General features: G+C 61.2%; 1 protein-coding gene across 5 annotated transcripts in view; it reads left to right on the forward strand.

Annotated features, from left to right (window-relative positions):
• The window catches only part of NRXN2 (neurexin 2), a 302,332-nt gene that overhangs the window by 146,865 nt on the left and 139,298 nt on the right, over positions 1-16,169 (forward strand). For 2 of the 5 annotated variants that reach the window (XM_075005505.1, XM_075005507.1), the window contains exon 1: positions 14,818-15,519. The exons of the other annotated variants lie outside the window; for them this stretch is intronic. In XM_075005505.1, coding sequence (XP_074861606.1) covers positions 15,306-15,519 — 214 coding nt within the window. In that variant the 5' untranslated portion in view covers positions 14,818-15,305. Of the gene's footprint in view, positions 1-14,817; positions 15,520-16,169 lie in introns of those variants that run through there. 5 annotated transcript variants of the gene reach the window in all.

The following is a 16,169-nucleotide window of genomic DNA, read 5'->3' on the forward strand; positions in this document are numbered from 1 at the left end:
TTTGGCCACATGCTGCGTAAGGTGAAGGCTCATTTCCTCCCCACCCACCTCCCCAGCCTCCACTATTGTAAAATGCTCCTTGTCTGGACTTGGCTTTGGGGATGTTTCATCTCTGCGCCGATAGCCTCCAGTCCCCCTGCTGGGAAGGACCAGGGCTGGATAAGCTGGGAGCCACCTCCCAGCCAGCATTCTGTCCTGCTCCTTATGGTGCCCTGGGCTGGGAGAGACTGGGGCTGGAGTCACTGGGAGCTTCCCCCACTGCACCCACTCAGCAGTCAGGAGGGAGGCATTGTCCCATCACAGTCACGGCTGACCCCAGTGCCCCCCAGTACAGCACTGCTGAAGCATCCCACGTGGACCTTCCCACTTTTGACCATTAAAGATTTGCTGTGTAATTAAATTCTCCCCCCATCCCAGGCTTTTGCTACACTACACAGCTTTCTGTGACACCAGCGGGTGGCTAAAAATCAGGCTGTGTAAATGCTGTTTGTTGCCAACAAAATATTTCCACCCCTAGAGCCAGGTTTGCATTGTCTGCAGGGGGGCGCTTCTGCAGCCAAGCCATTGGCAAAACTTTTGCTGGGCGGGAGGGGAGGGAGGGGAGGTTGAGCACCTGTGAAATTCGTGGTGCAGACAAGCACCAGTGGCAGGGGAGGGGCTCCTGAGTAAACAGCCCCTCCCCAGAGGCAGCTGTATCTCAGCACCAGGTGGTGGATCCCTGTCTGACTAGAACCTGTGAGATGCTGTGGAGCAGTAAGTAAAGTGTTGCTTCATTCAGGAGCTTCTGTGACCTTGGGAGCTGCATGGTGGTGAATGAGGTACTTTGTCCCAGCTTCCCCAGCCTCCATCTCACCTTCTGCTTTCCCTGGGCTCTGAGGTCCTAGGCTGAAGGAGAAGCTCTGCCCCCTACCTCTAGCTGACAGGCACTGATGGAGCTGTGTGTATATTGGGGCTGACAGCCCCATCCATTTCAATGAGCCACTGACTGCCTAATGATACCCAAGGATTTGTTAAGGAGTCTCTTTGCTGGTGCCAGGTCAGCTTTGCTCTCTGCTCCCCACACCAAAGGGATGTCACTGATTCCCCTGCCCGCCCCCCAACCCCTCTCCCTGAACATCCGGCTCCTCCTCGCCCCACTCTGCCACTCACCCGCACTGCAGGAGATGGCCTGTGCCAGTGGGTGGCCAGGAGGCTCGCTGCCTGGTGCCAGATGGGGGCACCAGCTCACCGGCTGGCTCATAGCTGGAAGGAAAGACAGCCCAGGCAGCCAGTGGGTCAGCTGGAGAATGAGCTGCTCTGGTGGGTGGATGGTTATGGGCGGGGGGGGGGGGAAGGGTGCGCTGCCAGCACCCGAACAGAAGCAGCGTGGGGCGGGTACAGGGCATTGGGCAAGAGAATTCAGGGTCAAAACCATCAACTGGGACAAAGGTGGCATGGGATCGTTATTTGTCCCAGTGCAGATCTGGATAAAGACCCTGTGGTAGCTCCAAATCCCTCCCCAACCCCACTGAAGTCAGGGCATGGCTGCGGATTGGCCCCAGGGAGCTGAACTGAGAGTCTGGCCTTGGCCCCCTTGCAGGCAGGAAACGACGGGACGGGCCCCAGGGAGCTGAGAGTAGAAGCTGGCTGGGATCATGCGCACTCACAGGCTCTCTCCTCTCCCATGGCAGCTGACTGGGGAACCTGCTGGTGAGAGAGAAGCAGGAGGGAGAGAGGCATTAGGGAGCTGCCTGTCAGTATAAGCACCAGCCTCCCGGTTCCAGCAGCCCAGGCGCCGCTTCCCCCTCCCATGTGACCCCTGCTCACAGGCTCCAGCTACTGCCTTGAAGCATTTCAGCAGCAGCAAGGCCCCTCAAGCCCTTTTCATGCCAGCCATGCAGGCAGGGATTGCCCCTTCCCTGCTCAGATGCAGCCCCTGCAGGGCGGGGCACAGGCTTTTAAGCAGCAGCAGTGGGGTAGGAGAAGGGGTGTGGGAACTGCTGTCAGTGGGGGTTGACCAAGTCAGGAAGGGTTAGCACCCCAACTCCATGGGGGTGGAGGCCAGAGGATGCTTTAACCTGGAGAGGTTGCCCCTACTCTGCAGCAGGGTATTAGGGGCAGCACCTACTGCAAGGGACGAGCGCCCACCACTAAGCCCTTGCTTGCCCCACTGGGTTTGATCTTGTGCAAGGGGAGGTTTGTTGTGGACGGTGCCTTGATTCCTTGTTGTGTTGAAAGCTTCTGATGGAGGGTTTTGCGTTTCTGTCCATTTCTGCTCAGCTCTCTCATGAACTCCCCCTCCCTCCTCTGTTCCCTCCCTGGGAGTGAGGACAAGCCAGGGCCCTGAGCCATGTCCCTGATGCTGTAAACAGGGCCATTTCCCAACTGGGCTGTATTTCACAGCCTGCTCTGTAAATCTGGGTCCAGCCATTAACGCTCTCCTGCCTGATTTACAGCCGTTCCCTCCTGCTTGGCTTGCTGCATTGCACGCCTGGAGGCCTGCTGGCTCCCAGAGATGAGGCGGCTGGCGATCAGTGCTCCTGGGTTCTGGCTGTGGGAGAAGAGTGGTGTCTAGTGGGTAGAGCAGGGGCCGTGGCACCTTGGCTGTTTGGAGTGACCCTAAGCTGGTCTGTGTCCCGTGGCTGCTGTCTGCCTCTTCACTCCATGGGCGAGGCCCCGTCCTGGGCTAGTGCAGCGGTTTGCAGGAGCAGGTCAGTGACAGGCCCTGGTGGCGTCAGAACGGTGACCCAGGGCAAACCCACAGCTGCCAGCTGGGAGACTGGGGTGAGCACCTTGGCTGTGGCGGTGTCATAGCCCTCGTGGCTTAGGCACTGCAGCCTGGCAGTAGTCTTAGTGGGCTGCCACCTGCCCTGCCTGCAGCTGTGTTTGCCCTCCCCAGAGCAGAGTTGGTGGTGTGCCAGGTAATCGCCGAGGGGTGCACTGGAACTCCATGCTGTTGCAGTCCTGGCTTCTGCCAGCAGGGGGCGCTGTAGGGAGCGGGTGGGGGGTTCTGTGACCTGGGAGTGGGGTACCAGGTGAGCTCTGGAGGGCTGGGGATGCTTGCAGAAGGTGATTAGCCTGGCTCCATATCCTCCCCTTAAATCTCAGGATCTGTGCCCCTGTAATCTCTGCAGGAGCGAATGGCTCCAGCGAAGCAGAAGTGACAAACTCGGGGAGGCTTTAGGGGTATTGGGGAGGGGGGCGCTCTCCCCACAGGGGGTGGGACCATGGGCTCAGGTGAGCACCTGGGCTGGGGCACAGCAGCAGCCAGTTCAGTGCCTGTGACTTCTGTACCTGCACCTGGGCAGCCTCCCCCCCAGCTGTGTCAGGCAGTCAGCGCTTGGCTGGGAGACCACCAAGGGCCTCTGGAGTTTCTGCTGGCTTGGCTGGCCCATGGGGGCTGCTGTGCTGTAGCCAGCGGGGCAGGGAACCTCCTGGGGGCACTGCGCTGCAGAGACTGGGGCTGCGGGCTCAAGAGTCCTGACTTCTACCTTCCCCTGCTCAGGTCCCACGTCCCTTCCTTGCCAGGGCTGGCGCTAGAACCCAGGAGTTCTCAGGGCCCCGTTCTAACCGGTAGGCCTGGATCTCTTCCCTGAGCTGGGCTAGAACTTACCACTCTGAGGGTCAGAGGCAGAGCGTAGGTGCTCCTTCACTGGAGAGAGACTGAGGAGGGAAGTGTGGGGTGGGGTGGCTGTGGCATCAGAGCAGAGATATGGGAGGGGCTCAAACCATCCGGAGCATGAGACGAGTCATGCAGGCCTCAGCACCGTCCCCTGAGAAATGGCCATCACCTATTGCCAGCAGGGAGCGTGGCTATGGGGTGCATGAAATCTCCCCGGACCCGCTGGCTCTGTCCTGGGGCCAGAGGTGACTGGCTGCCCTGGCTGCAAGCTGTATCCATAGCTAATGGCAGGTGTGCAGGGTCGAAGCCGGGGGCTGATTTTTGGCCGCCTCTGCTTGGTCCCGGTCACTGCACTGATCATCATCAGCTTGTTAATGGCTAACAGGGGTCAGAGCCATGACACTTCCCTGGTAATTACTGCCCCCTCACTCTGCCAGGAGCCATAAAGCCAACACTGCCCTTCATTATTCACCCAGAAGGAAAGGCAGCTGCTGGCCATTGCTGTGCAGGGGCCCAGGTGCACTGCAGCGCCCCCTGCTGGGGCTGGGATAGCCCAGAGCTCCCTGCAGCGCCCCCTGCTGGGGCTGGGATAGCCCAGAGCTCCCTGCAGCGCCCCCTGCTGGGGCTGGGATAGCCCGGAGCTCCCTGCAGCGCCCCCTGCTGGCAAAGCTTGGAGCCGGGAGGCTCTCCATGCCATATATTCGTCACCCCATTGCGCAGTGCCCCTCCCCCCCATGCTAGGCTGCACAGATGGGCTGCCTTGGTGGCCCGTATCTTGTACCCCTTTGACACCTGCACAGTCACACGGTTCTCGCCTTGCCCAGACCAGGCTCAGCAGGGTGCTGGGCTCCCTCTCATACCCCTGGCTGGAGTCAAGTGCCTCTGATGTGCTGGCAGTGGAGTGGGCACGGGCTGTGTCAACATCTGGCAGGTAACAACTGGACCCTCCCCACCTCCTGGCGTGGCCGCGCATGAATAGAACCCGAGCATCCGGACGCAGGCTGTTCCAGGCCCCTGCAAGGTGTATCTGCTAAGACCCCTGTCTGCCCACCTTCTTGTTACCTGGTGCCCCAGGGGCCTGGCTTCTGTCATTGCTTGATTCATGTCACACCTTGGGCATTCTGCTCACACTCCTCTCTGGGAGGGGGAGGCGTTGGCAGCGCAAGGCATCTGGGGCAGCTGCTGGCACAAGCTGCGCTCAGGGTGAGGCGGCGTGGATGTTGGAGTTACTAGGAAAGAGGGGCAGAGAAGGACTTGGGTTCAGAGGGACAAGAACACGCAGCAGTCTGTGGGGGGTGCAGCAGATCCAAAGCCCTCTCGGAGTGACAGATCGAGCCCCGGAGTCCTGCCAGCTCCCAGCCTCCCTCCCCTAGGTCCCCTCCCCTCCCAGGCCGGTGCCTTAAGCACAAGATCGTCCTTGTTGGCTGGTTGGTTGACCGCAAGGTGTGCGGACCGAGTGGCTCAGGGTGGTAGGGAGTGGGTTCTTCTCCCTGCAGCTGCACCAGTTCCAGTCCAACACCATTGTGGAGGGATGGGTGGGGAATGGGAAAGGGGACCTGTTCCCTCTCAGGGGCACCCGCGCCAATCCAACTCCATTGGACAGGGCTGGGTGGGGAGTGGGACGTGGGGACAGTCCCTCACTGGGGGCTGTTAGCGCTAAGCCAGCCCTATGGCAGGGCGCTCATTGGCTTGGGGGGACCTGCATTAAGAGGGTTTTCCCCTGTAAGGGGTACCGGTTCCAATGCGGTGTTGGTGCGTAGCCCATCCGTGCGGTGAGTTTGAGAGCTCTCAGCACAGTTGCCAGCAGGGCAGGAACCTCGGGGCCCTAGCCCACCGGGGACTGAGGCTGCGGAGCTGGCATTCCCCTGGACAATGGTGCTGCTAGTTAGACGGACTGTGTGTGATGCCCAGACAAATGCCAGGGTGGGAACACTATTGCTGGCCCTGTTGCTCCTTTCCACATGCCTCCTTTTCCTGCCTCCCTTCTTCCTTTGTCTGCCACTCTCCCCTCCACGAGTGCTGGATCCCTGTCAGCTCTCTCTGATTATCTCCCCTTGCCAGCCCCGCTGTCTCAGCCAGGGTGGGGAGAGATTAGCAAACCATTTGGGCATATTCATATTTCATTTTTCAGCTGATACCGACTGGAGGGAGGAGGGGAGCACGGGGCTGGGGAGGAGAGCTGGCGGGATGGGACGGCGGGAGGGGAACCCACAGCCACGTGGGCTCCTCGTGCTGTTTGGTATTCTAATAGAGTGTCGTTCTGTGTAATTGTGTATGTCCCTGTGTCAGAGCAAGGGATGAAACGGCAGGAGCAAAGAGCCTTCATGAGAGTAATAAACTGGAACAATTTGTGTGTGAGCTGTGTGGGGGATTAGACACAGAGAGAGGACACAGGGAGAAAAATTCCAGAGCTGGGGATGGAAGCAGAAGTCCTGGCTCCCAGCCCCAGTTAAACAGGGGGAAGGCTGGTAGCCAGGACTCCTGGGTTCTAACCCTAGCATGGGGAGGGGGAAGGGATCTAGAGGGTGAGAGCAGAGGGGTCTGGGAACCAGGACTCCTGGGTTTCTAGCTGCAGCTCTAGGTAGGGAGTGGGGTCGAGGGATTAGGTTATATTGTGTTCCTGTCTGTGCTGTGTGACTTCTCATAAGTCATTTTCATTGTGTGTCAGTGCCAGAGAAGACTTGAGCAGAGCTACATTTTTCAAAGTGCGCTAAGATGTACGTGCAGAGGGAGATTGCTTGGGAAACTGGAGTGCCACTTCTGGGGCAGGGCTAGAGTAAATGGGGCTGACTTGGGGTTATTTTCTCCAGGAGTCTCCAAGGGAACCCCCCCTCCCTCAGTACCAGGAGCAGTGTGTTATGTTGGTGCTGAGCTGGGCATTGTGTAGCTGGTAAGTTTGCGAGGCTGGGATTGTCTGTGCCATGGGCAGTGTTGGCACTGGTGGTGTGCAGCGGCGGACAAAGGCCCCCAGGCATTTCACAGCTGGGGTGTGTGGAGAACGGGTACCGGAACAGGAGGAAGAATGGGCATGTGGGCGAAGCATGAGGATGGAAGGCAGGACCTAGGAGTCTGAGGCCAGTAGCCCAGCATTCCCCTGTGGCAGTGGCCCCTGCTGGCTGGGTAGCAGATTCTCCCTGCTTGGAGGCACTCGAGCTCAGGCCTCCCTGGCAAAGCTGGTCAGCCTGGGGATCAGGCGTGCGTGTTGCATGGCTGCTAGCCGTTCCCTTGCAGCACCTGCGGGCTTTTCCCTTGTGCAGGGGATAGCGTGAGAGACCCAGTGAAAGCAAGACCACGGTCACCCAAAGGCGGGCTGAAAATAACCTGTTTCTTACAGGTACTGGCCTCTTGCAACCCAGGGCCCTGCCAGCTCCTTAAATAGCTCCCTGACGGCTTTTGCCACAGCTCAGCCAGCTGTTGCTGCAGCTGCACACCAGGGCGTTCCCCCTTACTTTCACCTCTGCCCAAAGGGGACCCTGCCCTGCGAGTGCCGGCTGGGATTCCCTGGGACATGTCTTTTTCCGGTCCCAGGCACAGTGCAAGGAGCATGACAGAGCCAGGGCTGGGAGTGGGGGAAGGGACAGAAGGAGCTGAAGAGCTACGTAGTGCCCCTTGCCACCCCTCCCTAGCGCTAATTACTTAACAAGATCCTTGCCTGCCCTTCCTGTCCGGGGGACTCAGCCCCAGACACTCCCAGTGCCCACTCAGCCTGGGACGCAGAGCTTCCCCAGGACTAGGCCCAGGGTTCTCATTGCTGCAGTGTTCCTTGCTTGGATACCCAAGCTGCATCGGCTCATGGCTCTGATCTGGGGTGGCAGTTCCTGTCCCATTAGCCCTGTGGCAGTGCTCCTCCCTCCTGGCTGTGTCAGGCTTGTTAGCTTTGCAGGGTCCCCTACATACTGACACTAGCACCACCACCTTCAGGGGAAACTGTGGATTCTTCTGTACCAGAGTAACTTAGCTCTGAGCTCTCGGGTGCTGGCTGAAAGCAAGAAGGTTACGTGAGGCACGACATAAGGGAGCCCTGGCTTGGCATCATAGTGGGAGTCGGGACTCCAGGTGTCTGTCCCCAGTTCGGGGAGGGTAGTGTGGCCTGGTGAATTCAAGCGGGGGAAGGGCGGCAGGCGGGAGATGTCAGCGGAGGTCGGGGTCCCATTGTGCCAGGCTCTGTGCATACTTAGAGAGAGGCACGACCTGCAAGAGCTAAAGAAGTGATGAGTTGGAGGAGAAACTGAGGTGACAAGGCAGGGGAATGATGCCTGGGACTCCCAACCAGTAGACCACTGTCAGAACCCCAGGCAGGAGACAGAACTCAGGAGTCCTGTTCCCACTCGTCCAGGGCCTGCAGCCCGGTACCCTGCCTGCATCACATTGATGGCTGGCCTCTCTCAGCCCCCCCGCCCCCTTGGAGGCCAAGGGCTGGCATTAGCCTTGTGACTGCCGTGTGAGTTCAGTTGTCTCTGGTGCTCAGTTTGAGCTGGATTCCACTTTGGTTCGTACCCGCCCCCGGATGGACGCCCACCCCGTCTGTCATTCTATCCATCTCCTCATATTTATAGCTCACAAACAGCTCGTGCTGGCTGCTGGAGGCTGGTGTGTGGCAAACATGCAGCATGGAGATGGGGGGACAACATGTGACTCATTCAACCCCCTCCCCCCAAAGGGGCTGGCTTCTGACCCCTTACCTTTACCAGAGCTCCCAGCGCCCACCCGCCCACCCACCCGCTCGCTAACCTGCTAAACTCCCCTCCCCTCCCCTCTGAGAGCTTGGAATGGAACCCAGGAGTCTGGGATCCCAGCCCCAGTCCGCCTACCCAGCCCCGGAAATAACTCACTAGGCGCCATCAGCCTTCCCTGTAAGCTGAGCACTTGGGTGGCCACCCAGCGGAGATTCAGGTGTCACCCAGCTGGTTAGCAGAGCCCCCTGCAGCTGCTCACAGTGAGCATGTGTGTGTCTATTGGTGGTGCGCACCCGCACATGCCTGGGTGCAGAGAGCAAAATTTATTCCCTCCTCTGGGGATGTTAAAAAATAGAGGAAACACTGGGCTCCACTTCCATCCCGGAGCTGGGGACAGAACCTAGGAGCTCAGCCATGCACGCTACCCTGTCCTCAGCAGCTGTTGCTGAGATCCCGGAGCTTGGCAGGAGCAACACCATGTTGCCTCCATCCTCCCTGTGCAAGCCCTCCTCCAGGAGCCTCCTTTGTGTTACCAGGGATAGCCTAGCCTGGGGTGGGGCATGCTGATGGTGCCCTATCTTATGAGGATTTTGTGTGTGGCAGCAGTGGCCGTTGCACCGCGCGGATCCCATGTGTGCGCACCGGGGTTGTGTGGCAGGATTGTGTTTATGGAGGGGTGGGCTGTGTAGTAGAGTGGGATCCTGTGCGTATCTGTTGGGGTGATATGGTGTGAATGTGGGTTGAGATGGAGTTGTGTAGTGTGTGTGTGTGTGTGTGTGTGTGTGTTAGGGTTATGCAGAGGAAGCAGTGTGTGTTGGGTTGTGAAGTGTACTGAGGTTTGGCAGAGGAGGGTGATCAGATGTCCTGATATTTGGGGGTTTGTCTTATGAGCACCTATTAGCCCCATCCCGTCTCTATTTTTCACACTTGCTGTCTAGTCTCCCTAGAGGGAGCCATGTGTGTGGTGTGGGGAAGAGGATGGGGCAGGGGTGTGTGAGGAGGAGGATGGGGCAGAGGCGTGTGGGAAAGAGGACGGGGCGGGGGCGTGCAGGGAAGAGGACGGGACAGGAGCGTGCAAGGAAGAGGACGGGGTAGGGGTGTGCAAGGAGGAGGATGGGGCTGGGGCATGCAGGAAAAAGGATGGGGCAGGGGTGTGCGAGGAGGAGGACGAGGCTGGGGTGTGCGGGGAGGAGGAGGAGGACAGGGCTGGGGTGTGCGGGGAGGAGGAGGAGGACGGGGCTGGGGTGTGCGGGGAGGAGGAGGAGGACAGGGCTGGGGTGTGCGGGGAGGAGGAGGAGGACGGGGCGGGGGCGTGCGAGGGAGAGGAGGACGGGGCTGGGGTGTGCGGGGAGGAGGAGGAGGACAGGGCTGGGGTGTGCGGGGAGGAGGAGGAGGACGGGGCTGGGGTGTGCGGGGAGGAGGAGGAGGACGGGGCTGGGGTGTGCGGGGAGGAGGAGGAGGACGGGGCTGGGGTGTGCGGGGAGGAGGAGGAGGACAGGGCTGGGGTGTGCGGGGAGGAGGAGGAGGACGGGGCTGGGGTGTGCGGGGAGGAGGAGGAGGACAGGGCTGGGGTGTGCGAGGAGGAGGAGGAGGACGGGGCGGGGGCGTGCGAGGGAGAGGAGGACGGGGCTGGGGTGTGCGGGGAGGAGGAGGAGGACAGGGCTGGGGTGTGCGGGGAGGAGGAGGAGGAGGACGGGGCTGGGGTGTGCGGGGAGGAGGAGGAGGACAGGGCTGGGGTGTGTGGGGAGGAGGAGGAGGATGGGGCGGGGGCGTGCGAGGGAGAGGAGGACGGGGCTGGGGTGTGCGAGGAGGAGGAGGAGGACGGGGCTGGGGTGTGCAGGAAAGAGGATGGGGCTGGGGTGTGCGGGGAGGAGGAGGAGGACGGGGCTGGGGTGTGCGAGGAGGAGGAGGAGGACGGGGCAGGGGCGTGCGAGGGAGAGGAGGACGGGGCTGGGGTGTGCGAGGAGGAGGAGGAGGACGGGGCGGGGGCGTGCGAGGGAGAGGAGGACGGAGCTGGGGTGTGCGAGGAGGAGGAGGAGGATGGGGCTGGGGTGTGCGAGGAGGAGGAGGAGGACGGGGCTGGGGTGTGCAGGAAAGAGGATGGGGCTGGGGTGTGCGGGGAGGAGGAGGAGGACGGGGCGGGGGCGTGCGAGGGAGAGGAGGACGGGGCTGGGGTGTGCGGGGAGGAGGAGGAGGACAGGGCTGGGGTGTGCGAGGAGGAGGAGGAGGACGGGGCGGGGGCCTGCGAGGGAGAGGAGGACGGGGCTGGGGTGTGCGGGGAGGAGGATGGGGCAGGGGCGGACGAGCGGAAGGACGGGGCGGAGGCGTGCGGGGAGGAGGAGGACGGGGCTGGGGCATGGGGGGAGGAGGATGGGGAGGGGGCGTGGGGGGAATTGGGTGGGTCGGGGTTGTGTGGGCGAATGGGGCTGTTGTGGTCTGGTGGAAGCAGGACGTGTCAGGCGGCTGTAGGGGAAGTGGGGCCCTTTGAGGCCTGGTGGGGGGCGGGCACCTCAGGGCTGTCTCGCATTCAGAACTGTAGTGTGGGGACCTGGCGGTGGTCAGTGGGGGATCCCCGGGGGGCTCCTTGTTCTTGTACTTTGTGGGGTTGGGAGCCAGGACTGCTGCGTTGGTGAAGTCGGCACTGGCTGTGTGGGGAGAGCACCCGCTGCTGAGGCCCAGTCCCGTAGGTCACGGTCCTTTCCCTGGCCCTGACCTGCCCCGCCCCAGCACTGGCTGCCGTCCAGAGGAGCCAGTAGCAGTGCAGGGGCCGTGCGTTCAGGGTGCAGAGATGCCACACTGAGTGCAAATGGCCACAGGGGAGCCATTCCTTGCTCTAATTTTGCGGCCCACGTCCAGCAGGACTGCACGTCCCCTCCCCGCGCTGGTGGGGGACGAGTGCTGGGACCACTGGCATTGTGCTCGGGGGAGCATGGGGCACATTTGAGACATCTCTGGCAGCTGGTTCTTGTCACAGACCCGCGGTCTGGTCTGGTCTGGTCCTTGACGTGCCAGGGGCGGGGGGCCACGGGCAGGGCACGGCGTCGGGCTGGGCTAGCCAAAGGGGCTGTGTGTCAGGATTGAGAGGCACCAGCAGACCAGGGCTAGGGACATTGGTCCTCTCATGCTGCCCATTACATCTGCCCTGACATCGTTCTCCCCTTGCCCAGTACCCTCAGAACAGTGGTCCCAAACTTTCCAGAGTGGCGCCCCCTTATCCAGGCCACGGCCCCTCCTCCTGGAGCTGGGAGCAGGACTGCAGCAGCAGGTGCCAGGGCTGGGGTGTGGGCAGGGCAGGGCAGGGCAGGCTCTTCCTCTGGGGGCTGGCCGAGGCCCCACTGTGCCTCCCCGACGGTGCCTCCGTGCGGTTTGTTGTCAGCCTCTGCCCTTGTCTCTTATTTCCCTTTCCCACACCTTTGCTTCTCTTACTCCTGCCCGTCTGCCTCCTTTGCTGGTAAATTCCCACTCCCCTTACCCCACCCTCCCTTGAGCACTGGCTGTCCCTCCCCACATCCCCAGCTAGGGCGGGGGTGACATCATGGCAGGATGAGCTCATCACTGGTGATTTAGCACCACTGGGCTGGTGAGCTCAGCTGTCTTCATTAGAGAGAGTACTGAGCTGCTGGTAGATCAGCCATCTCCTCCCCGCCAACCCGGCCCCTGCACGTATTCGGCCACGGCGCAGCAGGGAGCGAAGGAGGGATCTCTGCCGGTGGCACTGCTGTGAGGAAGTTCACAGCCCTGGAGTCCCTGACTGGGCGCCACCATGGAGAAACGTGCACCCCCACAGGACTCTCCTTGGGCATGTGCCGACATCAGCGTTTCATCTACCATTTCCACCGCCCTTTCCCAGCGGGGCTTCTGTGCAGAGCTCGGCAGGACGACTGACTGTGGGGGAAGCTCCCAGGCACTCCAGCCCTGGCTGCTCCCAGCAGGTGGTTGGAAGCAGGTAGGGTTGGCCAGTACAATACAGCTCCCCCCATCCGGATGGAGGTGGGAGGGAGAGGAGGATACTCCAGGTCTTGGCTATTCTGCAGGAAGCTTGTCCCCCCTGCCTCAGCCACTGCCCCCTCTCAGTCCCCAAGAAGAGGCTTGATCCCCCATTTCCTGACCCTTCTTTCACCCCCCACCCATGAGACCCAGCCCTGCTCACACTGCTGAGCCCATCAGTGCTCCACAGATTCTCCCACCTCCCCGTGGCAGCAGCCAGTATGTGTGTATCACGCACCCTTCCCAGCGCTTGGGCTGTCTAGTTCTGGAGGGTTGCCCTTCCGGGGAGGGGCTGTGTGTACTAATGGGGGTGTGAGGGTGGGCCAGACATTGGTTGGGGCTTCCAGCGCCAAGAGGTGTATCAGTAGGGATGGGGTGGACCGCGGGAGGTGGTCAGAGTGCACCCAGCCAGGGAGGTACCCGGGTGGAGGGCTGTGATTGAATGGGGTTCACGACCCCCGCTCTGGGGACATACAGTCGCGTCCGGCTCTGATGGCCATTGATCCGCTGCTAAATAAATCATGGGCTTGGCAGCCTGGCTGGCGTGAGCCCGCTCCGTGCTCAGCCTGTCCAGCCCCCTCAGCTCGCCAATCTGACCCTTGTCTCCAGCCAGCTCGGGGCCTCTGTCAGCCCAGCCCGCCCCAGCCCCTGCTGCCAAGGCCTCTGCCTGCTGGGTGTTTGCACAGCGTTTCCCCATGGACGCAGCGGGAGCCCGGCGACCTGCGCCAAAGATTGATCAGCAGGGCCAAGGCTGCGCTGGAATCCCTGCCCTGCCCTGCACTGCCTGGCCCGTCCCCCAGGGAGCGCTGTGGACGCTGGCTGTTGGGGGAGCTCCTGGCTATTCTAGCCCTGGCCTCTCCTGCAGCAGCTGCCGTGGGGAGTGGGGTGGGTGTGCTTGTTGGGGGGAGCACCTGGCTACTCCAGGCCCAGCAGGGGGCGCCATGGGACCCTGCACAGGAACCGTGTGCCTGTGACTGTGCCTGTGCCGGGGGGAGCTTTCACCTGCTCCCAACCTGGCCTTTTCCAGTGGGAAAATTCCCCAGGCTGGGGGTTGGCCAGGGAGCTGAGCCTCCCATCTGCCCCCACCTCCACTGGGCCTGTGCTCCCCCCTCCCCCGAGCGCCTCTCATCTGCCGTCTCCTGTAGTTTTATCTGTCGGATTTGTCCCTTGGCCTTGGGCGATGAGGATTAAAACAGCTTCTCTCAAGGCTCTGCGTGGCTCTGGCTGCCTCAGAAAGGGTTAACAAGCCCCCCTCCCCCAGCTCCCCCCACCAGTGTGCAGTATTTAATATCTGTAGATGATTTCCCCACCCTGCCCTCCCATGCAACCTCTAGCTGGGGGGGGGAAAAAGCAAACTGCTCTGGAATAAATATTGTGGCTGTGTGCGCGCGCGTGCGCGTGCACCTGAGTGTGCATGCACACACGTGTGTGCCTGCATGTGCCCATGTGAGTGCACGTGCCTGGTTGGGCACCTTTTTGTCTCTGCGTGTGGGAGGGGGCTGCAGAAGCTCAGAGCTGGGGAGCAAGGTGATTGATCGGATGGCAACTCTGCGGGGGGGATATGATCACTTTGAATGGGGGAGGGACAGCATGCAGCAGAGGACCCCATGGGGGGGCTCGCTCCCCTGCAGCGGGGAGGGGAGATCTTTGTCTGGGAGTGAGCAAGGGGGTGAATAATCGGGGGCTGGAGATATCTTACACCTGGACTCAGTCCATAGATTGCATCTCAGCCGTACCTCAGCAGCAAAGGGGTGGGGAGCCAGAATGGGGAGCAGTGGAGACCCAGGGAGTCGGCCCTGGTCTTGAGGGGGTGAGCTACAGGGGCTTGGGTCTGCTGCCTGGCAGCGAAGCTCTGGAGGGTTGGTTCAGCTCTTAGGGGGGGTGAAGGGAGTGGACTCCTGCTGGCTGCTGCTGCTGCTAGGGGTCTGGGGAGGATATGAAGATGGAGGAGAGCGGAGGACTGAGGGAGCAAGAAAGAGATCAGGGAGGAGAGGTGCATCCATAAAGAGCTCTCAAGCCCCCCCCTCACCCCGAAAGCACAGAGGGCTGGGGGCGCCTTTAGTAATTCAGCAGCCTTGTGGGGGGTGCCAGGTGCAAGGAATTAAGGAGCTTGGCAACGTTGTCATTCAATTTCGGAGTAATTCGGTGCTCCGGTCCTCCCCCATCCTCTCCCTCCCTCTCTCCGTCGACCCCCCTTCTTCGCTCCCTCCTTCCAGCCGTCCCTCTCCTCTGCAGCACACTCCAGCGAGCGCTGTGCCATTCTGCTTGGCTCCCCCCTCTCGCTCTCTGCCGCGCTGCCTTCGGCTTCATCCTTTTCTTTCTTCTCCTTCGCCAGCCCCTCCATCGGCCATCCTTCACCCCAGCCATCTCAGGTCCTGACGCCTCCTCGGCTCCATGTTCTTCCCCTGAATTCAGGGTTTTTTCCTCTCTGCATCCTTTGCTTGCCTCTTCTCATTCGTTCATTTTCTCCTCTTCCGTCTGTCTGCCTCCAGCCTGCCCCTCTGGAAGGATGCCGCACTGGTGTGATTGAAACCCACCCGCTCCTCATTTGTTTCCGTTTTTTGTACTTGTGCTCTGGCTTTTTCTCTCGTTTCCCCCTTTCCCTGGATGCTGGGGAGCCTTTGATGCTTCCCCACCCCCCCTCATCCCACTCCGGTCCTCCCCTCCCAGGGGAAGCTGGATGTACGGTGCTGCCGCCGGATACCGAAGGATGGGGACTTCTCTGTGAATCCCGGAGCGTGGAAGTGGAGGCGGGGGAGGAGAGGAGAGGAGTCCTGAGCCGCCCTGGAGCCGCCCATCTCTGGATCTGACCCCGGAGTTTATTTTTTGGCCACTGTGGATTTTGTCGAGGGGGGCTGATTATTTTTCATCCCCCCCACTCCACCCGCGCATTTTTGTGGTTTTTGCCAGGAGGATTTTTGGTGATTTGGGGTGTTTTTCTCCCACCGGCGAGCAGACCCGCGGTATGGACGGCGTCGTACCTGGGATCTGACACCGTGACTCCCCTGGGGGCTGCCCGCCCCTCCCCGGCGCCCTGCACCATGAGGAAGAGGAGCAGGGGTGGGGGTGCAGGGCAGGGGGTGCCATGGGCTGTGTTCGTGGCTGCAGTGTTGGCAGCTCTGGCTAGGCCGGCTGGGGCGGCACGAGTGTCCTCCAGCCTCAGCACCACACACCACGTGCACCACTTCCACAACAAGCATGGCACGGTGCCCATCGCCATCAACCGCACGCCCTTCCTCACCCGCGGCGGCCATGGTAAGTGGGGACCCTTCCCAGGTAGCCCCCTTCCCTCCCAGTATCTTCTTCACTCTCCCTGGTACCCCATAGTATCTCCAACTCAAGATCTCCTGCTGCCCCCACTGTATCCCTTTCACCCCCACCCTCCACCAGGTATCGTTTCCTCTCTCCCTCCCTCCTCTGGACATATCCCCTCCTTCCCCCATACCCACCAGGCATCTCCTACTCCTCCCTCACTTCCGCAGTAGCCCCTCCTCCCTGGTGTCCCCTACTCCCCACATATCCACCAGGTAACTTTCATCCCTCTCCTTTTCCCCCTGCCCCTCCTCTCTTACCTCTCTTGTAGTCTCCAGTCTCCCCTCATGTGCACCTGAGGTGTCCTCCGCCCTCTCCTGTTCTTCCCAGATAGCCCCTCCCTGGTATTCAGTTCTGGCTCCCATACCCACCAGACATCACCTTCTTCCTCTGCCCTTCCTTCCTCAGGATCCCTTCCCCCTCCCTGGTATCCCTTCTTCTCCCCCCGTCCACTGAGTTCCTCACTTCTCCCCCTGCTCCCTCCCCTACTCTTCCTTGCTGGCCCTTCTTCTCTTACGTAGACTTTCCTTGCTGGCCTCTATCTTCTCCCTTATCGCCTTGTGCGCCCTTCTCCGGCCCCTCCTCCTTCCTCA

The sequence above is a fragment of the Carettochelys insculpta genome, chromosome 11 (assembly GCF_033958435.1).
Source record: "Carettochelys insculpta isolate YL-2023 chromosome 11, ASM3395843v1, whole genome shotgun sequence".
NCBI classification, from domain to species: Eukaryota; Metazoa; Chordata; order Testudines; family Carettochelyidae; genus Carettochelys; species Carettochelys insculpta.